The following is a 24,364-nucleotide window of genomic DNA, read 5'->3' on the forward strand; positions in this document are numbered from 1 at the left end:
TAGAGCAGTTGAGGAAGAAAATGAAGGGGTGAGGATTCTGAGGGCCTGTAGGGACCTTTGTCTTAACTGTGCAAGAAGAAAAGTCATTGAAAGAGCACAGTCACCTGACCTAAAATATCTCAGGGTCTCTGGCTACTGTGTTGAGGGGAGAGAAAGGAGAGCAGTAAGGAGACCTAGTAATTCAGGTTGGGGTTTATCTATAAATCCTACTGCTAAATGCTGCCTACCTTGACTTTGGGACATTTTGCTACCCATTTCTACATCAAAGTATCTGCCACATAACAAGTGCTCGGTAAATATTTGTGACCATGGCCATGCAGGAAGACAGGAGAAGAGAGTGAAATAAAAGGAGTTTAGTCTCCAGGTTAGAGAGGAGAGCAGACATTCCAGGCAGGCAGAGGTAATAGCAGGCTCCAAGAGGCTGCCCTAAGTAGGAAGACCAGGAAGAAGGAAGTGTGTGCCAAAGCTGTTGCCAGAGCAACAGGCAGCCCTCAGTGGGTGGCAGCCAGGTCAGTTAGTGCAGCCCTTCTGTCCCGTTCATTCACGTTATGGCTTGTACATCCACACAGAAAGAAGTTCCCCTTCAGTGATGCTCTCAAGAGCTCTTTTAAAATCCAATGGCACCGTACAGGAACTGAACCAAGAACACTGCACAACAGAGATCAAGTGCGGGGGGTGGGTATACAACAATGGATGGAGTGCATATCTCCTTCACATAGGCCTGTTCCTAACTGGGAGTGAGCCTGGGAGCTTTTGAAACAGAGGAGCCATCTCCCTCCCACATGTTCACCCAATCTCATCCTGACCATCCTGTCTCCAATTCTGTCCCTCCATTTCTGTGCCCTTTCCAATTGTGTTCTAGTTTCCTGGGCAACCTCATCTCAGGAAGCCACAATGAGTCTGCCCAGAAATAACACCTCCAACAGATCCACATGCACTCCCAAGATATTCAATCAGATCCAAACTGGAGGCCTCCTCCTTCCTCACTATTCACACCACCATTGCTGGCTTTATTCAATGTTCAGTGTTGAAAGCCATGGTTTTCTGAGTAGCTTCAAAGAGGCTCAAGAGCAAGGCATTCATCAATAACACTGATGAATGATGAATCTTTAAATAAGTGACATTTGGGAAGTGGTTCATTCTGAAACCCATGTGGCATGGGGTTGTGATGTTGAAATCTAACAATCCCCTACATTGTAAGTGTTTTGTAAAAGCATATTGGCAGAAATGTTTGAAGCCCTGAATCCCTGGGGTTCAAAACACATACATTTTTTATTCCATGCTGCTCTTTGATGCTTTTCCCACATTATCACCAAGAATTGACCATCTGTTCTGCTTTTGAGATGTGGGACTAAGATGACTGAATAACAAAAATGTATTCTCAGGAAGATGTGCAGGCTCCATTCCAGGAACAAAGTTACTGTGGGTCCTTGAGGGCTGCCTCTGAGAGTCAGTTACATGTGACATAGTGCTTGACAGCATCACAGTCTGTTCCCCTACTTCGATGACAATGTAAGACATACAGGGCTGATGCCACTAACACTCACTAATTGGAAAGCACTGGCTTTTCTTCCACCTGCCATGACTAGTTTTGCCCTACACCCATGTGCCATGCCATTGTCTTTCAAGTACTCTGTTGGGGAGCACCCTTTCTTTTGCTTGCCCTTCAGTCACCCACAGAATGCAGAGCTGGTTCTTTGGTCAACCCTGGGCATACCTTCTCCCTTCTTACAGAATACTAAGTTTATTCTACTAAGCTGATTCTGTCCTGACCCCCAGAGAGCAAAAATGGCAAAAATTTAAAATGTATTCTCTGACATGAATAAGCTAAAGAGTATCCATTCTAAAATGCCAGATGTTTAAATTGTTAACTTTTGGATAAAAATTTTTTCATTTATTCTGAAATGCTTATATCAACTCTTGGAAAATAAGTCCCTCCCTAATTATGGGGATACTTACAGAGAAGCTAGTTTTCTTCTTTAATTTTGACATTACCCACTCATATCATGAACTAGTCATTTTCAGCCTCTCAGGTTCTTTCCTGTCCACACAGTAACTAGCTACACTCTGAATAGAAATGCCTTCATTCTACACTCACCTAGCAAGATCCTTTACATGCTAATTGTAGTCATTCAGGAGACAACTGATATGTCTCAGGATATTATTGATGGGCAGCCAAGGCAATAATCCCAAGATTCCTGGAGAGGGGGGCACTAATGCAAGTTTCACCTTTCTACCATGCAGCATTTTCAATTTCTTAAAAGTGTTCAAAGCATTCCCCCATCTCTTTTCATACACTAAATTCCCAATTTAGCCAAGTAGATAGAAACTAAATCAAGGCAATCACATAGAGGTAGGCAAACACCACCTGTCTTCATTACATTGCCCACAGTCACTCCAAGATCCCTTGGCTCAATTTTGTCCTGTGTCATAATCCTTTCATACATAGCCTTATGTGATGATTTGGAAAGAACTTGCTGAATCTAAGCATGCTATACTTCTCCTGAATTGACTGATAACAGACATTGGCACTCAACTGAATTAGCATTTTTTTCCTTCCTTGGGATAAAGAAGAATGAAAACTAGGTGTTATCTCACATCTGGACAACCAGCTTTCCAAAATGCACATTTCCTTATGCAATCATCAAATTTGATGACCTCATTATCAGAAGTACACACACACGCACTCATGTAATACACACAACTTTGCTGTACAGAATTTGAAAAGTAAAAAATAGAGGAAAAAGAGAATCACCTAAAAGTAAACATTGTTAACACTTTAGTGTATCTGCTTGCTTTCTTTTCATTAATACATATGGAAATGAGGGCCCTTGTGTGTTCATTATTTTGTCTTGTTTAGTTTTTTGCCCTTGTTCTACCATGTGTTTTCTGATACCATTGGGTATTTTTCTAAGTCATCATTTTAGTGACAGTATCACATTCCTTCACAATAGTATAACTTAGGTCACCATTCCTCCATTTTAGAAATCATGTTTTCTATTTTTGCTGTAAGTAACCCAGAATGAATGGATATCCATATATAAAATATATTTTGTGTCCATGAATATTTCTTCAGATTACTTCCTAGGTCTATAAACACTGAGTAAAAGGGTAGGAGCATATTTTAGGCTTTTGATACGTAAGAAAATACTGTAAAAGTAATGTATTCTTTGCCATACTCAGATTGAGAGTGCTTGTGTCCATGGCTGTTGGCCAAATCTGAAAGACCAGAAGTAAGAATCCCAAGATGACTTTCTTTACTCAATTTATTTTCACTTTTGCTGTCTGGATTTCTCTAGAATCCAAAGAAATGTTCCTGAACCTCTTAGGATCTATCAAGCTTGAGAAAATACCTTGCCATAACCTTTCAACTGCAATCAATTCCAAAAGCAAATCTTATTAAAATGTCATATTCATGTTTACAAGTCTGGCACCTGTTATACTAATTTATTCCAGTGTCCCTCTGATGTACCTAGCAGTGCAGTGAGCCTACAGGTGCATAGAGATGAAGAAGGGACTCACACTGAGGGCTATGTACATTATAGGCAAAGTTGGTCGAGGATTTTGACATCGTGATTTCCAACACAGCTAGTAGATTCTGTCTGAGAGTTTGTTTATCTAGTTTGTAGTAGGCTCTGTTGTCCCACTGCATACAAGCAAGATGAATTGCTGTTTTCTAAATGTCTCTATTGCCAGAAAGACTTTAGTGTAACTCCGGGTTCTCTCTTCATGCAATTTTGCAGACCTCCTCTACTGATTTGAGTCCCGTCGAGGGATATGTGGAAACTGAGGAAAATGCTGAAAGAGAGAAAAGGGAGTTCACAGAGGAAAAGGAGGAAAGGGATCAGAAGGAAGTGGATATCCTGGAAAATGCAAACACTGAAAAGATTTCCATGGAAACACTACTCAGAGTGTTCCGAGGAGGAAGCGAAGTGAAGGATGCGAACAGATTTACCAGCCACCTTAAGAGAGAGAACATTTATGCAGAGGTTGGTTAGATGATTTTGTAAAGGGGTCAACCTTTTCCCTTCAATACAAGCATATTTTTATGGACTTTCTCTCAAGATGTATCATTTTATAAAAATCATGGTGAATTTTTTTAGTAAGTAAAACCATTTATTCATATCTGCAAGGTTGTAACATTAAGTGACTTCATTTTTTTCTTCTTTAAAGAGCTTCATGAAAGTATTTCAAGAACTAGAGACCAAGGACCTGGAGCCAATTGAAGTTGCTGTTCTCTTGAAGCATCCTTTCATCCAAGACCTGATTGCAAATTATCCAGACTATAAAATCCCTGTGAGTGTGACCCAGAGATGTCCTAATTTGGATGGGCTCTGGTTCGAGGCATGCTGGAACATTTCTAACATGAAATAGCAGGAGGGGGGAAAAAGCCAGAGTTGGCCAGAAAAGCCGGCCTGCAATAGCCAAACAGTTAAAGCAGTTGTAGTACAATGGGTCTGCCTCACGGGTGCTATGGGGCTACAGTGGGTCCACAGTGCAAGTCTAGAGGTAGATGATAGTTTAAACTGAGTGGGCAGACTATTAAGGTTCAGGGTCATTTCAGCTCTGTAATAACCCTAGACTATTATATAAACTGGAAAGAATAGCATTTCTCTTGTCAAAGAGAACCAACCAAGACCATGACCTCCAAATGCTGAAATAGTGATTCTTCTTTAACCATGGTGTGCATTGTCTACATATGCACACCATGGTTAAATAGTGCATGGAAATAATAGTGCATGCAAAAGGTTGAGTGCCAGTTCTATCAGGGAAGCTGTGTGCAAAATGGGGAAACTGAGAGCAAGACTCTGAGAGACTGGATCAACAAAGCAGAAGAAGCAAGAACTGCAACTCAGAGATTACATGGTTACACAGCAAGTCTGAACCCACATGCTAAGTGGAGACCCACTGTGGCAAGTCCTACATCTTTAACAGCATGGGTTGAGGCAGGTGGAAGCTAACGCCCCTTTTAGAGTATGGCAAGTTGCTACAACCTTCTCATATACCTGTTTAACAGTAGCAAGTTGTCTCCTGCCAGTTGTTTAATTGACTACACAGGGATTGCTGAGTATAAAATATTGGCACTGTCACTTTGGTAAAATGCAGGTGGTCGAAGAAGCATTTCTCCTGACTTCTCAGTGACAGTAAATTATGTTTGGCAAGTTTCTCCAGAAATGAAGCCATCTGAACTTTAATAACTTTGTACCTAAATTTTTTTTCAAACTTACTGATCCTTTTTTTATATTACTTGTATAAGTACTAATTCAAATTGATTTCAAACAAGCTAGCAGCTATTGAGATAATAAGCATATGCTTAGTGAAATATGAGTACAGCATTTAAAAACACAAGCCCTGGAATCCAAAAGTGTTGGGACTCAATGTCAGGTCCACCACCCACTAAGCTGCTTGATCTCCTCTGTCTTTTAATCCAGCCTAGCTCATCTGTGAAACAGGAATAGCACTCATTCCTACTCACAGGGTGGTAGTGCAGATTAAGTGCATGTACATCTGGCATGACATTTGTCGCATGGGAAATGCTTTAGAGATGATGGCTACTAGAATTACTAGGCAATACTGAGCACCTGCCACTGAGACTAGTAGTATAAGCTTCCATGAGAGGAAAAAAAATGAGTACCAAATTCAGTTGTCAATCTTAAGCAAATTTCCCTTCTGTTTGCAAGATAATTTTTGTATGTGGGACTCACAAAAGAATGATACAATGTAAACCATCCAAGGGCAAAACTATAGGAATTCAAAGCAGATTTTTTTGCTACAACTGTGGAAGGAAACTTTCCTACAAAGTCAGAAGAATTTGGGAATATTGCACTCTGCCTCAGTATGCCTAACTTGCAGAGATGATTCTGTTCAGCATTTTGCCCAAGAAAAGAAGAGACAACAAATGACTCTCTTTCAGAGTCAGCCACTGAAGAAGACTTCAGATTCACAGGGAAAGCTGCAGTCCAAAGGGCTCTTTGGCAGTTTAGTATTTCCATCATTTTGGGAGTTTCATCAACTTACTGTGAACTCTGACTGAGATACTGCATTTTGTACAACACAATTCCTCTCCACGAAGGACTGCCCCATGTGTGGCAGAATGTCTAACATTCGAGGAGCATATTGACCACAAAAACCACCTCTGCATTCCCAACATCTTTCCTGGGGCAGTAACCTTTAACTGAGAGCCACTTGACTGGAGGAAGCATGTCCTCCAGCTAACCAGTGTCCTAGTACCAGTATCGAAGCAGAGGGTCAGTCAGCCAGTTAGTTCATTGCCAAAATACTTCTTTAAGATACACCAATCTCTGCAACTTCAACTGCCGCTCTCCTGCACAATGTCTTGTTGCCCCACCAAAGAGTCTAAGGAGAGTACAGTAAACTACCACAGCTGGGACTCGTTCATATGATTGTGAGTCAGGAACAGTTGTCTATGACTAAGGAGCCTAAATTCTGAAATTTAAAATAAAAGAGGATCTCTTTCCAATGAATTACTCATTTCTCATTCTTGCTGACAAAACAAGAAATGAACAAGGGAAGGAAGAAAAATAAGAGATAGAGGGAGGGAAGGGAAGAAGGAAGGAAGAGGGGAGAGAAAGAGAAAAAGAGAGAGAGGAAAGAAGGAAAGAAGGAAGGAAGGGAGGGAGGGAGAGAAGGAGGGAAGGAAAGAGAAAGGAAGGCAGGAAGGGAGAAAGAGAGAAAGAAGAAAGAGAGAGAGAAAGAAGAAAAAGGAAAAAAGAGAAAAAGGAGAAAAAGGGAGAGGAGAGGAGAGGACAGGAGAGAAGAGGGAGAGGAGAGGAGAGGAGAGGAGAGGAGAGGAGAGGAGAGGAGAGGAGAGGAGAGGAGAGGAGAGGAGAGGGGAGGGGAGGGGAGGGGAGGGGAGGGGAGGGGAGGGGAGGCGAGGCGAGGCGAGTGGAGGCGAGGGGAGGCGAGGGGTTGGCGCTGTGGTGCAGAGGCCGGTGCTGTGGCAAAGTGTGTTAACACCCTGGCCTGTGGTGCCAGCATCCCATATGGGCGCTGGTTTGAGACCCAGATGCTCCACTTTTGATCCAGCTCTCTGCTATGGCCTGGGAAAGGAGTAGAAGGTGGCCCAATTTCTTGGGCCCCTGCACCCACAGTAGAGACCCAGAAGAAGCTCCTGGCTCCTGGCTTTGGATTGGCGCAGCTCCAGCCTTTGCAGCCAATTGGGAAGTGAACCATCCGATGAAAGACATTCTCTCTTTCTCTCTCTCTCTCTCCTTTCTCTGCCTCTCCTTTTTCTGTGAAACTCTGAATTTCAAGTAAATAAATAAATCTTTAAAAAAAAAAAAGAAAGAAAAGAAGAGAAATGAAACAGAGAAAGGAAAAAAATAGGAAAGAGGGAATAATTGAAGGAGGAAGAGAGGAAGGGGAGGGAAACCCTTCAAGGCTCAGGAGCCACCATCATCTTGTCATCATTTTTTGCTCCAGATATCCATACACAAGATACATTTTAAAAATGAGCTCTAACCACAACGATGTTATTTGAAGATCTTTCAAGATAAGTAGAGCAAAAGCTAGAGTGTGGTTTTTCGGGTTAAAATGTTGTTTGCTATTACAAACAGTGGGAAGTGAAGGTTGTTGTCTAACAGCTCTGGGTTTCCAAGCTTCGTGTTTAGAAGAAGCCACATTTTGCACTACATATTTGGAAAAACTCTGTATGTGAGATGACGTGACGAGTTCTAGTTTTGCTCCTTTTTTAAGGTTGATTGGCTTTGTAATTATGAAAGTGGATTCCTGAGTCATACTAATCGGGTTCACTCCTATGAAGTCTGTAACCTTGGGCAAGCACCTCACAGCCAGTGCCTTGCTGTCCCTATCTGTAACATAGAGTTAATGATCATACCTACCGCATAGGATTTTTTTGGATGGAGTAAATTAGTTAATACATATAAAGCACTCAGCTAAGTTTCTGGCAGATAAAGAACATTCAATAAATGTTTAATATTAATGTTTTTGTTGTTACTACTACTGCTACTGCTGGTACCTACACTGCATAAGAAATACTTGTGAGCCATGTGGAATTACATGTGAATAGACAAGTGAACTAGTTTTTATCTTTGCAAACAAAGAAGGCTCCTGCTGGTGTAGTGCCATGGTGACAAAGGGCCCAAACTAAAGTCCTGGAAAATCCCAAGTAATTAATTCCTATGTGGAAGTTCCATGTTTTATGTTGAATTTTATAATTATTCCATTAAAGTTTCTTATTTAACTTCTACTTATAAAGACCATATACAGGAAAGTTATTTTCAAGTGGTGTTCCTAGTTTTATTTTTTTAACTTTTATTTAGTAAATATAAATTTCCAAAGTACAGTTTATGGATTACAATGGCTCCTCCCCCTTAACTGCCCTCCCACCCGCAACCCTCCCATCTCCTGTTCCCTCTCCCATTCCATTCACATCAAGATTCATTTTCAACTATATTTATATACAGAAGATCGATTCAGTATATATTAACTGTATAATATATACTTAATATAATATATATTAACAGTATATATAAACTGATTTCATCAGTTTGCACCCACACAGAACATAAAGTGTAAAATACTGTTTGAGTACTAGTTATAGCATTAATTCACATTGAACAACACATTAAGGACAGAGATCCTACATGAGGAGTAAGTGCATAGTGACTCCTGTTGTTGACTTAACAAATTGACACTTGTTTATGGTGTCAGTAATCTCCCCAGGCTCTAGTCATGAGTTGCCAAGGCTATGGAAGCCTTTTGAGTTTGCTGACTTTGATCTTATTCTAACAGGGTCATAGTCAAAGTGGAAGTTCTCTCCTCCCTTCAGAGAAAGGTACCTCCTTCTTTGATGGCCCATTCTCTCTCTGGGATCTCACTCATAGAGATCTTTCATTTAGTTTTTTTGTTTTTTTTGTTTTGTTTTGTTTTGTTTTGTTTGTTTGTTTTTTGCCAGAGTGTCTTGGCTATCCATGCCTGAAATACTCTCATGGGCTCTTCAGCCAGATCCGAATGCCTTAAGGGCTAATTCTGAGGCCAGAGTGCTGTTTAGGACATCTGCCATTCAATGAGTCTGCTTGTATCCCACTTCCCATGTAGGATCATTCTCTCCCTTTTTGATTCTATCAGTTAGTATTAGCAAACACTAGTCTTCTTTATGAGATCCCTTTGACTCTTAGACCTATCAGTATGATCAATTGTGAACTGAAATTGATTACTTGGACTAGTGAGATGGCATTGGTACATGCAACCTTGATGGGATTGTATTGGAATCCCCGGCACATCTCTTACTGCACGATTTGGGGCAAGTCCGATTGAGCATGTCCCAAATTGTACATCCCCTCCCTCTCTTATTCCCACTCATATTTAACAGGGATCACTTTTCAGTTAAATTTAAACATCTAAGAATAATTGTGTGTTAATTACAGAGTTCAACCAACAGTATAAAGTAGAACAAACAAAAAGACTAAAGGGGATAAAGTATTAAATTGTACATCAACAGTGATGACAGGGTTAATCAAGTCATTGTTTCTCATAGTGTCCATTTCACTTCAACAGGTTTCCTCTTTGGTGCTCAGTTAGTTGTCACCAATCAGGGAGAACATATGATATTTGTCCCTTTGGGACTGGCTTAATTCACTTGGCATAATGTTTTCCAGATTCCTTCATCTTGTTGCAAATGACCAGATTTCATTGTTTTTGACTGCTGTATAGAATTCTATAGAGTACATGTCCCATAATTTCTCTATCCAGTCTACTGTTGATGGGCATTTGGGTTGGTTCCAGGTCTTAGCTATTGTGAATTGAGCTACAATAAACATTAATGTGCAGACAGCTTTTGTGTTTGCCAATTTAATTTCCTTTGGGTAAATTCCAAGGAGTGGGATGGCTGGGTTGTATGGTAGGGTTATATTCAGGTTTCTGAGGAATCTCCAGACTGACTTCCATAGTGGCTTGACCAGTTTGCATTCCCACCAACAGTGGGTTAGTGTCCCTTTTTCCCCACATCCTCTCCAGCATCTGTTGTTGGTAGATTTCGGAATGTGAGCCATTCTAACTGAGGTGAGGTGAAACCTCATTGTGGTTTTGATTTGCATTTCTCTGATTGCTAGTGACCTTGAAGATTTTTTCATGTGTCTGTTAGCCATTTGGACTTCCTCTTTTGAAAAATGTCTATTGAGGTCCTTGGCCCATCTCTTTTTTTTTTATTTTATTTTATTTTTTTTTTTTTGACAGGCAGAGTGGACAGTGAGAGAGACGAGAGAAAGGTCTTCCTTTTTGCCGTTGGTTCACCCTCCAATGGCCGCCGTGGCTGGCGTGCTGCAGCCGGCGCACCACGCTGATCCGAAGGCAGGAGCCAGGTGCTTCTCCTGGTCTCCCATGGGGTGCAGGGCCCAAGCACTTGGGCCATCCTCCACTGCACTCCCGGGCCATAGCAGAGAGGTGGCCTGGAAGAGGGGCAACCAGGACAGAATCCAGCGCCCCGACCGGGACTCGAACCCGGGGTGCCGGCATCGCTAGGCGGAGGGTTAGCCTGTTGACGCAGCACCAGCCCCCTTGGCCCATCTCTTAAGTGGGGTGTTTGTTTTGATGTTGTGGAGTTTCTTGATCTCTTTTTAGATTCTGGTTATTAACCCTTTACCTGTTGCATAGCTTGCAAATATTTTTTCCCATTCTGTCAGTTGCCTCTTCACTTTCCTGACTGTTTCTTTTGAAGTGCAGAAACTTCTCAATTTGATGTAATCCAAAATATTAATATTGGTTTTGACTGCCTGTTGCTTCTGGGGTCTTTTCCAAGAAGTCTTTGCCGGTACTTATATCTTTCAGGGTTTCTCCAATGTTCTCTAATAATTTGATGGTGTCGGGACGTAGATTTAGGTCTTTTTTTTAAAAAACTTTTATTTAATGAATATAAATTTCCAAAGTACAGCTTATGGATTACAATGGCTTCCCTCCAATAACGTCCCTCCCACCCGCAACCCTCCCCCTTCCCACTCCCTCTCCCCTTCCATTCACATGAAGATTCATTTTCGATTCTCTTTATATACAGAAGATCAGTTTAGCATACATTAAGTAAAGATTTCAACAGTTTGCTCCCACACAGAAACATAAAGTGAAAAATACTGTTTTAGTACTAGTTATAGCATTAAATCTCAATGTACAGCACACTAAGGACAAAGATCCTAATGAGGAGTAAGTGCACAGTGACTCCTGTTGTTGACTTAACAAATTGACACTCTTCTTTATGGCATCAGTAATCACCCTAGGCTCTTGTCATGAGCTGCCAAGGCTATGGAAGCCACCTGAGTTCACTGACTCTGATAATATTTAGACAAGGCCATGGTCAAAGTGGAAGTTCTCTCCTCCCTTCAGAGAAAGGTACCTCCTTCTTTGATGACCCATTCTTTCCACTGGGATCTCACTCGTAGAGATCTTTCATTTAGTTTTTTTTTTCCCCAGAGTGTCTTGACTTTCCATGCCTGAAATACTCTCATGGGCTCTTCAGCCGTATCCACATGCCTTAAGGGCTGATTCTGAGGCCAGAGTGCTGTTTAGGACATCTGCCATTCTATGTATCTGCTGTTTATCTCACTTCCCATGTTGGATCGTTCTCTCCCTTTTTTGTTCTATCAGCTAGTATTTGCAGACACTATTCTTGTTTATGTGATCCCTTTGGTTCTTAGTCCTATCATTATGATCAATTGTGAACAGAAATTGATCACTGGGACTAGTGAGATGGCATTGCTACATGCCACCTTGATGGGATTGAATTCTTTAATCCATGTTGATTGGATTTTTGTGTAAGGTGAAAGGTAGGGGTCTTGCTTCATGCTTCTGCACGTGGAAATCCAATTTTCCCAGCACCATTTATTGAATAGACTGTCGTTACTCCAAGGATTGGTTTTGGATCCTTGATCAAATATAAGTTGGCTGTAGATGTTTGGATTGATTTCTGGTGTTTCTATTCTGTTCCATTGGTCTATCCATCTGTTTCTGTACCAGTACCATGCTGTTTTGATTACAACTGCCCTATAGTATGCCCTGAAACCTGGTATTGTGATGCCTCCAGCTTTGTTTTTGTTGTACAAGATTGCTTTAGCTATTCAAGGTCTCCTGTGTCTCCATATGAATTTCAGCATCATTTTTTCCAGATCTGTGAAGAATGTCTTTGGTATTTTGATTGGTATTGCATTGAATTTATAAATTGCTTTTGGGAGAATGGACATTTTGATGATATTGATTCTTCCAATCCATGAGCATGGAAGATTTTTCCATTTTTTGGTATCCTCTTCTATTTCTTTCTTTAAGATTTTGTAATTTTCATTGTAGAGATCTTTAACATCCTTGGTTAAGTTTATTCCAAGGTATTTGATTGTTTTTGTGGCTATTGTGAATGGGATTGATCTTAGCAGTTCTTTCTCAGCCATGGCATTGCCTGTGTATACAAAGGATGTTGATTTTTGTGCATTGATTTTATATTCTGCTATTTTGCCAAACTCTTCTATGAGTTCCAATAGTCTCTTAGTAGAGTTCTTGGGGTCCCCTAAGTAAAGAATCATATCATCTGCAAAGAGGGATAGTTTGAGTTCTTCCTTCCCAATTTGTATCCCTTTAATTGCTTTTTCTTGCCTAATAGCTCTGGCTAAAACTTCCAGAACTATGTTGAATAGCAGTGGTGAGAGTCGGCATCCCTGTCTGGTACCAGATCTCAGTGGAAATGCTTCCAACTTTTCCCCATTCAATAGGATGCTGGTGATGGGTTTTTCATAAATTGCTTTGATTGTATTGAGGAATGTTCACAAAAACTGTTAAGAGAGACAAAGAAGGGCACTATATAATGATTAAGGGATCAATTCAACAGGAAGATGTAATGATTATCAATGTATATGCACCTAATAACAGGGCACTGGTTTATTTAAAAGATGTGTTAAGGGACTTAAAGGGAGACTTAGACTCCAATACAATAGTACTGGGGACTTTGTAACTCCACTCTCAGAAATAGACAGATTAACCGGACAGAAGATCAACAAGAAAACAGTAGATTTAAACAACAGTATAGCCCAAATGGATCTAACAGATATCTACAGAACATTTCACCCTTCACTTGAAGAATACACATTCTTCTCAGCAATATATGGAACCTACTCTAGGATTGACCACATAGTAGGCCATAAAGCAAGTCTCAGCAAATTCAAAAGAATTAGAATCATACAATTCAGCTTCTCACACCATAGGGGAATGAAGTTGGAAATTAGCAACTCAGGAATCCCTAGAGCATATGCAAATACATGGAGATTGAACAACATGCTCCTGAATGAACACTGGGTCATAGAAGAAATCAAAAGAGAAATCAAAAACTTTCTGGAAGTAAATGAGCACATCATACCAAAACTTATGGGATACAGCAAAAGGAGTGTTAAGAGGAAAGTTTATAGCAATCGGTGCCTACATCAAGAAATTGGAAAGGCACCAAATAAATAAGCTTTCAATGCATCTCAAGGATCTAGAAAAACTGCAAATCTAGTAGGAGAAGAGAAATAATTAAAATCAGAGAAGAAAGCAATAGGATTGAATCCAAAAAAAAATTACAAAAAAATCAGCCAAACGAGGAGCTGGTTTTTTGAAAAAATAAACAAAATTGACACCCCACTGGCCCAACTAACTAATTAATAAAGAAGAGAAAAGACCCAAATCAATAAAATCAGAGATGAAAAAGGAAATGTAACAACAGACACCACAGAAATAAAAAGAATCATCATAAATTACTACAAGGATTTTTATGCCAGCAAACAGGGAAATCTATCAAAAATGGATAGATTCCTGGACACATGAAACCTACCTAAATTGAACCAGGAAGACATAGAACACCTAAACAGACCCATAACTGAGACAGAAATTGAAACAGTAATAAAGGCCCTCCCAACAAAGAAAAGCCCAGGACCAGATGGATTCACTGCTGAGTTCTACCAGACATTTAAAGAAGAACTAACTCCAATTCTTCTCAACCAATTCAGAACAATCAAAAAAGAGGGAATCCTCCCAAATTCTTTCTAGGAAGCCAGCATCTCAATTCCTAAGCCAGGAAAAGATGCAGCTTTGAAAGAGAATTACAGACCAATATCCCTGATGCACATAGATGTAAAAATCCTCAATAAAATACTGGCCAATAGAATGCAACAACACATCAGAAAGATCATCCTCCCAGAACAAGTGGTATTTATCCCTGGTATGCAGGGATGGTTCAATGTTCGCAAATCAATGTGATATACCACATTAACAGACTGAGGAAGAAAAATCATATGATTATCTCAATAGATGCAGAGAAAGCATTTGATAAAATACAATACCCTTTCATGATGAAAACCCTAATTTTATTAAGAAAATTATTTGATTATATGTAAGATCAATGAAGATACTATGATTGACTTCGTAGTAAGTGAAGTCAAATCCTTATTGTGGGGAGCAACTCAGACTAGACTAAGTTACTGAAATTAAGACTTATTCTATGCATCTTCTCTCCCACAATATGGCGCTGGGAGAGGAGAAAACAGCTTCTACGCAGCTGCCTCTTGCCAACTTGAGTGATGACCTCCAGGAGCTGATCCTGCTCCTGATTGGAGGAGAGCAGCATACTCGGCGTGTGGGCAGCCGAGTTGGGATTGGCGGAAGAGGACTATAAAGGAGGAGAGAGATGACATGCACCAGGAACATCTAAGGGGAACATCTATCTGAAGGAACACCTGTGCAGCCCCCGAGAGAGCCGGCCGGCGGTGTGCCGCTCCCCCGCAGAAGTGGGGAAAGTGGCCAGGGGGAACCGCCCTTCCACGGAGGTGGAAGGGTCGGTAGCCAACCCGGGAAGAACCAGCAGCAAACCCGGGGAGGGCCGAGCAGACGAAAGAACAGCGCAGGGTCCTGTGTCGTTCCTCCACGAAGACGGGAGCAACATAATGGTGCCGTGACTCGGATAGGAAACCTAGGAGGGAAGAAACGGGAAGAAGTGGGAAAATACCGGAGAGAGAGACTAGCAAAGAGCCTAGGGGAAAGCTGGACGGAAAAGGTGCCGGAAGAAGCTATCGAAAGCCTAGGCATAGACTCGGATACGGACTGTGGGAAAGAAGTTAGGATTTAAAGTGAAAGCAAGAAGAAACTTAGACTCAGATACGGGCTGCAGGTTGAAAGTGAAAGTGAAACCTATAAGAAACTTAGACTTGGATACGGACTGTGGGGAGAGGCCAGGAGAAATGAGGGAGGAATATTGTTGGAAGAAAACTTAGGGAAACATACCGGGTAGAGAAAAATGTTAGGGAGGATGAAGCCGCGAGTGCAGGCCGAGGCAGAGACGTAAGCCAGCTTGGAATTCTTCAAGTCAGCCCGGGGAGCAAAAGGCGAAAATCTGGAACCAGAGGCAGAGACGTGGGCCGCCAGTTTGGAATTCGCCAGGTTAGTCCGGGGAACTTGGACTGAATACCGGTGGTGGCGGAAACGTAAGCTACGCTGTGTGATTCACAGAAGCCGCCGCGTGCAGAGAGAGCACGGGGCGTGAATAGATAGGGAACACGGGGCTGGCGCGAGGCCGTGGTGTGGGCGTGAAGGGCGTGGAAACCGCGGAGTGTGCGCGCGAAGCCGAGCCGCGCAGAGCCGGGAGCCCGCCGCAGGGCGGGCGCCGGGAAGCAGCGCAGATGAGAGAAGCGCAGGCTGAAGTGGCTCAGAGCTGGGAAGCCGCCGAGAAGCAGCCTCGGGGCGGGCGCCAGGAAGCCGCAGGGATAAGAGAAACAGAAGTTTAGAAGTAAAATGAGAGAAATAGGAATGCTGGTAGATAGAAGTAAAATAGGAGAAATAGGAATGCCCGGAGATAGAGAAATAGAGAAAAATAAGGCCTCCCATCAACATGGCAATGAGAGAGCTTGGATTCGGTCTGCCTGATTAGGGAGGTGGTGAGCACCTGCGGGCGGCTAGCAGCTTATGCGCCGCAGGTCACCGAAGACAGGCACGAATTAACATCAATAAGTCTCCCCACAATACCGCAATGAGAAGGCTTGGATTCGGTCTGCCTGATTAGGCAATAAGCACCTGCAGGCAGTTCTAGCAGAGCAGAGCATGCGCTGCAGGGCACCGAACACAGGCACGCATCAGCGCCTAAAAACCTCCTCACAACATGGCGAAGAGAGGACCCGGATTTGGTTTGCCTGATTAATAGGGCTTGTAAGCACCTGTGGGCAACTCTAGCAAGCAGAGCAGAGTGTGTGCCGCGGGGCACCAAAGACAGGCGCATATCAACACCAAAAAATAAAAAGAAAGGGGGATCTGTGGGGAGCAACTCGGACTAGACTAAGTTACTGGAATTAAGACTTATTCTATGCATCTTCTCTCCCACAATATGGCGCTGGGAGAGGAGAAAACAGCTTCTACGCAGCTGCCTCTTGCCAACTTGAGTGATGACCTCCAGGAGCTGATCCTGCTCCTGATTGGAGGAGAGCAGCGTACTCGGCATGTGGGCAGCCGAGTTGGGATTGGCGGAGGAGGACTATAAAGGAGGAGAGAGACGACATGCACCAGGAACATCTAAGGGGAACATCTATCTGAAGGAACACCTGTGCAGCCCCCGAGAGAGCCGGCCGGCGGTGTGCCGCTCCCCCGCAGAAGTGGGGAAAGTGGCCAGGGGGAACCGCCCTTCCACGGAGGTGGAAGGGTCGGTAGCCAACCCGGGAAGAACCAGCAGCAAACCCGGGGAGGGCCGAGCAGACGAAAGAACAGCGCAGGGTCCTGTGCTGCTCCTCCATGAAGAGGGGGAGCGACCCTTGTGATAAATATATTTACAAATGTAAGTGAACAGCATTTTTCTCTGACCTAATAAATGTAGGCAGTCATGATGAATACATGCTGAATAAGTGAAGTTTTATTTTGTTAACCCTGTAAGCCAAGCATATCACCTTATGAATAAGGTTTATGTTCAATAGTAGATAGCAAGAAATCTTGTAGAATTTCAATCTTGTAAAATAAGAAGGTCACAGAAGCATATCTTATAAATAAATGAATCAGAACCCAATTACATTAGGGTAACATTGATAATCACAAATGTGACATTAAAGAATCTTCCATCACACTTTGTCTTTTAGTATCTGACTTTAAAATATTCTGCAACCTTCTCCTTTAACTTCATGATGAGTGATAATGACTGCTTCAGTACTTTGTGTCTTCCAAGCACCTGTGTCAAACATTTTCTGCTCTCATGCTTTTCCTTATTTATTGCTACTGAAAATTATTGCCCTTGATTCAGCTATAAATTGAGCCAAAGCTAGTTTAAATATATGTGGTGCTTACACTATGAAGTATCAGATAATTACAGGTCACCTTATTCCTTAATCACAAATTAACACTCAGTGGTCAACATAATTATTGAAAACATGGTATTCAAAGCAGACCTATTATTTAGAGTTGTAGTGGGTAGAAGCAGGAGAGTCAGTGGGAACAGCTATTCTCTGCCACTTGTGATTCACTCGGGTCAATTTTTGGCTCTAGGAGGTCTGTGTTTTCAGGTAAGAAGGTCCCTAAGAAAGTGATTCACAATGATTCCTGACAGTGACTGAAAAACAATGTGTATATCAGTCAGCAAGGGGCAACTCAGAGAGTGAACTAACTCATGTCTCCCTGAGTAACAAAATGACTACAAGCAAACTGAAACCCTTGGAACTCAACTCTGAAGAAAAGTCATTTATATTCTTAAGAAAAGTCCTAATATTTGTGAAATCAAGAAAATCAAAAATTACCTAAATGCAGTTCTACATTTTTCACATTAATACCTCTTCCACAGTATAATATTTTCTTATATTTTCTTGTGTATGTGTGTGTGTTGTTTTTTAATTTATTTATTTACTTGAGATTTATTTTATTTATTTGAAAGAGTTACAGGTAGAGAGAGGAAGAGACAGAGAGAGAGAGAGAGAGATCTTCCATACACTGGAGCTGGCTCTATCTGAAGCCAAGAGCTTCTTTTGGGTCGCCAGCACAGGTTGAGGGGCCCAAGCACTTGTGCCATCTTCCACTGCTTTCGCAGGCCATAAGCAGAGAGTTGAACCAGAAGAGGAGCAGCAAGGACACAAACCAGTGCCCACAGGGGAAGGCAATGCTCTTAACCAAAAAAAGACACTTACGAAGAAGTGACCAAAGTTAAATTTTCAGGACAACACTGCAAAGAAGCAGCAGAAAAGCATGCCAGGGAGAGAGTGACAACTGCCAGTATAATATTTTCAATTTTTTTTTATTTTTTTTTTAACTTTTATTTAGCAAATATAAATTTCCAAAGTACAGTTTATGGATTACAATGGCTCCCCCCCATACCTTCCCTCCCACTCACACCCCTCTCATCTCCCGCTCCCTCTCCCATTCCATTCATATCAAGATTCATTTTCAATTATCTTTATATACAGAATATCGATTCAGTATATATTAAGTAAAGATTTCATCAGTTTGCACCCACACAGAAACACAAAGTATAAAATACTGTTTCAGTACTAGTTATAGCATTACTTCACTTTGGGCAACACATTAAGGACAGATCCCCCATGAGAAGTAAGTACACAGTGACTCCTGTTGTTGACTTAACAAATTGACACTCTTGTTTATGGCGTCAGTAATCTCCCTAGGCTCTAGTCTTGAGTTGCCAAGGCTATGGAAGCCTTTTGACTTTGCCGACTTTGATCTTATTCTAACAGGGTCATAGTCAAAGTGGAAGTTCTCTCCTCCCTTCAGAGAAAGGTACCTCCTTCTTTGATGGCCCTGTTCTCTCCACTGGGATCTCACTCAGAGATCTTTCATTTAGTTTTTTTTTTTTTTTCCCAGAGTGTCTTGGTTTTCCATGCCTAAAATACTCTCATAGGCTCTTCAGCCAGATCCAAATGCCTTAAGGGCTGATTCTGAGGCCAGAGTGCTGTTTAGGACATCTGCCATTCTGAGTCTGCTGTGTATCCTGCTTACCATGTTGGATTGTTCTCTCCCTTTTTGATTCTATCAGTTAGTATTAGCAAACACTAGTCTTGTTTGTGTGATCCCTTTGACTCTTAGACCTATCAGTGTGATCAATTGTGAACTGAAATTGATCACTTGGACTAGTGAGATGGCACTGGTACATGCCACCTTGATGGGATTGTATTGGAATCCCCTGGCATGTTTCTGACTCCACGATTTGGGGCAAGTCCGATTGAGCATGTCCCAAATTGTACATCCCCTCCCTCTCTTATTCCCACTCATATTTAACAGGGATCACTTTTCAGTTAAATTTTAAACACCTAAGAATAATTGTGTGTTAATTACAGAGTTCAACCAATAGTACTAGAACAAAAAAAAAATACTAAAATGGATAAAGTATTACATTGTACGGCAAAGACTTCTTGGGAAAGACCCCAGAAGCACAGGCAGTCAACGCCAAAATTAACATTTGGGATTCCATCAAATTGAGAAGTTTCTGTACTTCAAAAGATACAGTCAGAAAAGTGAAGAGGCAACTGACAGAATGGGAAAAAATATTTGCAAACTATGCAACAGATAAAGGGTTGATAACCAGAATCTACAAAGAAATCAAGAAGCTCCACAACATCAAAACAAACAACCCACTTTAGAGATGGGCCAAGGACCACAATAGACATTTTTCAAAAGAGAAAGTCCAAATGGCTAACAGACACATGAAAAAATCTTCAAGGTCACTAGCAATCAGAGAAATGCAAATCAAAACCACAATGAGGTTTCACCTCACCCCAGTTAGAATGGTTCACATTCAGAAATCTACCAACAATAGATGCTGGAGAGGATGTGGGGAAAAAGGGACACTAACCCACTGTTGGTGGGAATGCAAACTGGTCAAGCCACTATGGAAGTCAGTCTGGAGATTCCTCAGAAACCTGAATATAACCCTACCATACAACCCAGCCATCCCACTCCTTGGAATTTACCCAAAGGAAATTAAATTGGCAAACACAAAAGCTGTCTGCACATTAATGTTTATTGTAGCTCAATTCACAATAGCTAAGACCTGGAACCAACCCAAATGCCCATCAACAGTAGACTGGATAGAGAAATTATGGGACATGTACTCTATAGAATACTATACAGCAGTCAAAAAACAATGAAATCCGGTCATTTGCAACAAAATGGAGGAATCTGGAAAACATTATGCTGAGTGAATTAAGCCAGTCCCAAAGGGACAAATATCATATGTTCTCCCTGATTGGTGACAACTAACTGAGCACCAAAGAGGAAACCTGTTGAAGTGAAATGGACACTATGAGAAACAGTGACTTGATCAGCTCTTGTCCTGACTATTGATGTACAATTTGTTTTTTTTTTTTAATCTGTGACTTAAGGTATAAGATGAGTAGATATTTTAAATGGATGAAAAGCACACCATTCCATAATATTCAATAATCCTAGATATTAAAAAGTAATGGAGGGTGCCAGTGATGTGGTGTAGTGGGTTAACCTACCGCCTGCGAAGTTTGCTTCCCATGTGAACAATGGTTTGAGTTCTGGCTACTCCTGATCCAGCTCCCTGTTAATGCACCTTGAAAAAGAGCAGAAGACGGTCCAAATGCTCAGGCTTCTGATACCTATGTGGGAGACTCGGATGAAGCTCCTGACTCCTGGCTTCAGCCTGGCCCAGCCCAGGCTCTCACAGCCATTTGGGTAGAGAAACAGTGGATGAGATCTCTCTATGTGTTTCCCTCTCTGTCACTCTGCCTTTCAAATAAATAGAATAAATCTTATAAAAGATTTTTTAATGGAGGAATGAAACAATCCCCCAAAACTTCTACAAATATTTAATAGGAAATGAACACTGCTTTTTACTCTTTAATAGGGAAATAATCTTCTGTTTTGCCCATTGTATGCCACAGTCTGGGTAATTGATTTTAGAAACATTATTTAATCTGATATGACAACTCCATTAGTAAGTAAGGAAACTGAGAATCCAAGTTCTTAGATATCTTTCCAAAGGTACAACTAGTGAATTGCAACATGGGATTCAAATTAAATGGAGAATAATTCTTCTTAAGGAAAAAAAAGTATTGTTTAATCACTGTCATAATGTTGTAATAATTAATCTTGAGTTGTTTATTAATACTTGTAACTTTCCTTTGAATCTTATTCTAGGATATTAAAATGATTCTCCAAAGGAGTGTACATGTAGCTGGAAGTGATGGAGAGAGATCACCCTCAAGACTTACAGAGGAAAAGAAATGAAGATGAGTTGGCAAATAATCTAACAAAAATCGAATGTGACTATGACATCTGTTATGTATATTATTATTCTAAGTGTAGAAATTATCTCTATCAGATTGTGAGAAACACTGAAAGGGAAATATTCCTGAACCTAAAGAATATTCTATAATAAACCTTGAAGAAAGAGAACAAAAGCCCAAAGTAAGCAGGATTTATTTTTGAAGTGATTCTGAAAATAGAAACCACCAGAACAGTATGTGCAGAAGTAAACACAATCATATGTCATAAGAAGGATCTACAGTAGGCAAATACAGTGAAAATTATCTCCCTCCCAACTCCACATTTTGGTATCCTACAGTTCTTACTCTGTGTGTAGCAACATTATACCAGGGGCCAAGGGCAAGAACAAAGCTACATTATTGAACTGTTAGTATAGTCCTGCTCCTATCATCTATTGGTAATTCTTTCTTTTTTTTTTTTTTCTTTTTTTTTCTTTTTTTTTTTTTTTTTTTTTGACAGGCAGAGTGGACAGTGAGAGAGAGAGAGAGAGAAAGGTCTTCCTTTTTGCCGTTGGTTCACCCTCCAATGGCTGCCGCAGCCGGTGCGCTACGGCCGGCGCACGGTGCTGATCCGATGGCAGGAGCCAGGTACTTATCCTGGTCTCCCATGGGGTGCAGGGCCCAAGCACTTGGGCCATCCTCCACTGCACTCCCTGGCCACAGCAGAGAGCTGGCTTGGAAGAGGGGCAACCGGGACAGAATCCGGTGTCCCGACCGGAACTAGAACCTGATGTGCCGGCACTGCAAGGTGGAGAATTAGCCTAGTGAGCCGCAGCACCACAAATCCAGACTTCTTTGTCCTAATGTCCACCTGATTTTCAGGTGAATGGCTAGTAGTCATCTCAAACTTAACATATATAAGGCTGAACTTTCCGATTTCCCTCACCCACAAACCTTCTTCTCCACATCTTTCCCCATTTCAGACGACTTTGTCCTTCTGTTATTCAAACCAAAGACCTTGAAGTCATTCTTGACATCTCCCTTTCTCTACTGTCCTACTTTAGTCCATCAGCAAATTAGATAGGTATACCTTCAAAGTGCATCTATAAAGTAATCATCCTTGTCCCTTCTGTCAAAAGATGCCTGTTCCAAGCCACCACTGTCTCTTGCCTGCATTGTTGCAGAAGCCACCTAGAAGCCATTCTGTTTCTGCTGTTCCTTCCTCTACAGGCTGCTCGTACTACACAGCCAGCAGGAGCCCATTATAATGCAGCAGAACAAGCCACACTTAGGCTCCAACCCTCTGTTTGTATCCTCTCCCGGGAAGATGCCAGCCCAAGTCCTCATATTGATCTTCCCTCCTGCTGTCCCTGACCTCATCTGCTGCTCTCCACCATTCTCATTCTGCTTAAGTGTCAAATCCACCTTGCAGATCTTGGGATGCAATGGAACACTGCAGCCACAGGGCCCTTATACTTGCTATTTTCTCTGCTTGGAATAATTTTTCTCTCACATCTCTGGGCAGCTTGTCCTGTGCCATCCTGCGGGTCTGTGTTCCAAAGCTACTTTGTCAGTAAAGCCTTCTCTCACAACCTAATACAAAATGGGAACAAACCCTGCTTGTGTTTTACTCCATTGCACTTAGCAATGTCTGAGAAGCTAAGTCTTTTCTTTTGTCTTAACACTCTGATAGGTTATAAGTTCCATGAGGTTGTGTTTTTTGTATATTTTCTTTATTGCTGTGCTCCAGAACATAAGACTGAAATCAGAGCCAGTCTCAAGGCAAAAGCTCATCTGAGTCTCCATTCTCAAACCTTTGTCTTCAGTGTAATTGAGCATACTGAGTGAGAAGTGTGCTTGGGAGATGGAGAGGAAACCTTACCTCAGATTTTTAATTTTCAATTTAGTTGATACACATGTGGAATAACATGGTAACTCTAATTATGCTAGAGAAGGGAGAAGATGTATATCTGAAAACAGAGTTCACACTGGGATTAAACGTGACAATAGGTCTGATCTGATTTCATCATCTTTTAAAAAATCATCTATTATTTTTCACTTTATGTTTCGGTGTGGGAGCAAACTGTTGAAATCTTTACTTAATGTATGCTAAACTGATCTTCTGTATATAAAGAGAATCGAAAATGAATCTTCATGTGAATGGAAGGGGAGAGGGAGTGGGAAAGGAGAGGGTTGCGGGTGGGAGGGACGTTATGGGGGGGGGAAGCCATTGTAATCTATAAGCTGTACGTTGGAAATTTATATTCATTAAATAAAAGTTAAAAAAAAAACAGAGTTCAGATAGATGAAGCATCATGGTAAGAAAACAGGCAGCAAGCTAATCCACATCTCATTAGGGATGGTCTAAGATAACACAATATTATATCTGAGTAGAAAAATGCAAAAGCATAGGAAACAGCATTGCTGCTATAATGGTTTTCTTTCACAAAGCAGTTAAGTAGAAAAATTGTAGAATCTCTCTCCTGAAGTCCACTAATTCAGCACCCAAGCGGTCTCCTAGTGATATTTATCTCATCTCAGGTTCATGAATCACCATCAGAATTAAGCAGATGTGATGACTGCACATGACCCAGAGATTTAAAAGGCACACTCCCAAAGCAAGTGCTAGAATGTGCAAGGAGAGCAGCTTCATGCTGAAATCCGAGGCTGCATGAAATTCTCCCAAAATGTGAACGCACTGGCTGTCCATTTCCCTGAGGACCTTCAAGCTTTAGAGTTGTAGTGAATGCCTTGCCATCTTCACACCATTCTGATCATGTAGCTCAGGTTTCAAAGTCTGTGCACACAAACACACACACAAACACACTTCCGGATTTTTGAAAAGTTGCGTGGTGACTCAAAGAAATTAATGGGAGTGAGCATTTGGGGCAGTGACTTCAGATGCCGCTTGGGACACCCACATTCCATATCAGTGGCTAGGTTCAGTCCCACCTCTGCTCCTGACCTCAGCTTCCTGCTAATGCACATCCTGGGAGGCAACAAGTGATGGCTCAAGTAACTGAGTCCCTGACATCCGCATAGAAGGACTGGATTGAGTCCCTGGCTCTTGGCTTTGTCCTGGTTCAGCTTCAGCTGTATGAGGCATCTGGGGAATGAACCAACAGAAGGAAGAGACGAATGTCTCTGTCTGCCTCTCAAATAAAAGAAAAATA

The 24,364-nt window shown here is 41.6% G+C and overlaps 1 protein-coding gene across 2 annotated transcripts in view; it reads left to right on the forward strand.

Annotated features, from left to right (window-relative positions):
- Positions 1 to 21,386, forward strand: part of SPEF2 (sperm flagellar and cilia associated 2) — a 211,154-nt gene extending 189,768 nt beyond the window's left edge. For both annotated transcript variants that reach the window (XM_008262116.5, XM_051853824.3), the window contains 3 exons: positions 3,744 to 3,989; positions 4,174 to 4,296; positions 21,124 to 21,386. In XM_008262116.5, coding sequence (XP_008260338.3) covers positions 3,744 to 3,989; positions 4,174 to 4,296; positions 21,124 to 21,213 — 459 coding nt within the window. In that variant the 3' untranslated portion in view covers positions 21,214 to 21,386. The remainder of the gene's footprint in view (positions 1 to 3,743; positions 3,990 to 4,173; positions 4,297 to 21,123) is intronic.
- The last annotated feature ends 2,978 nt before the right edge of the window (positions 21,387 to 24,364 follow it).

The sequence above is a fragment of the Oryctolagus cuniculus genome, chromosome 14 (genome assembly GCF_051225735.1).
Source record: "Oryctolagus cuniculus isolate XC-2025 breed Fujian yellow rabbit chromosome 14, ASM5122573v1, whole genome shotgun sequence".
Classification (NCBI taxonomy): domain Eukaryota; kingdom Metazoa; phylum Chordata; class Mammalia; order Lagomorpha; family Leporidae; genus Oryctolagus; species Oryctolagus cuniculus.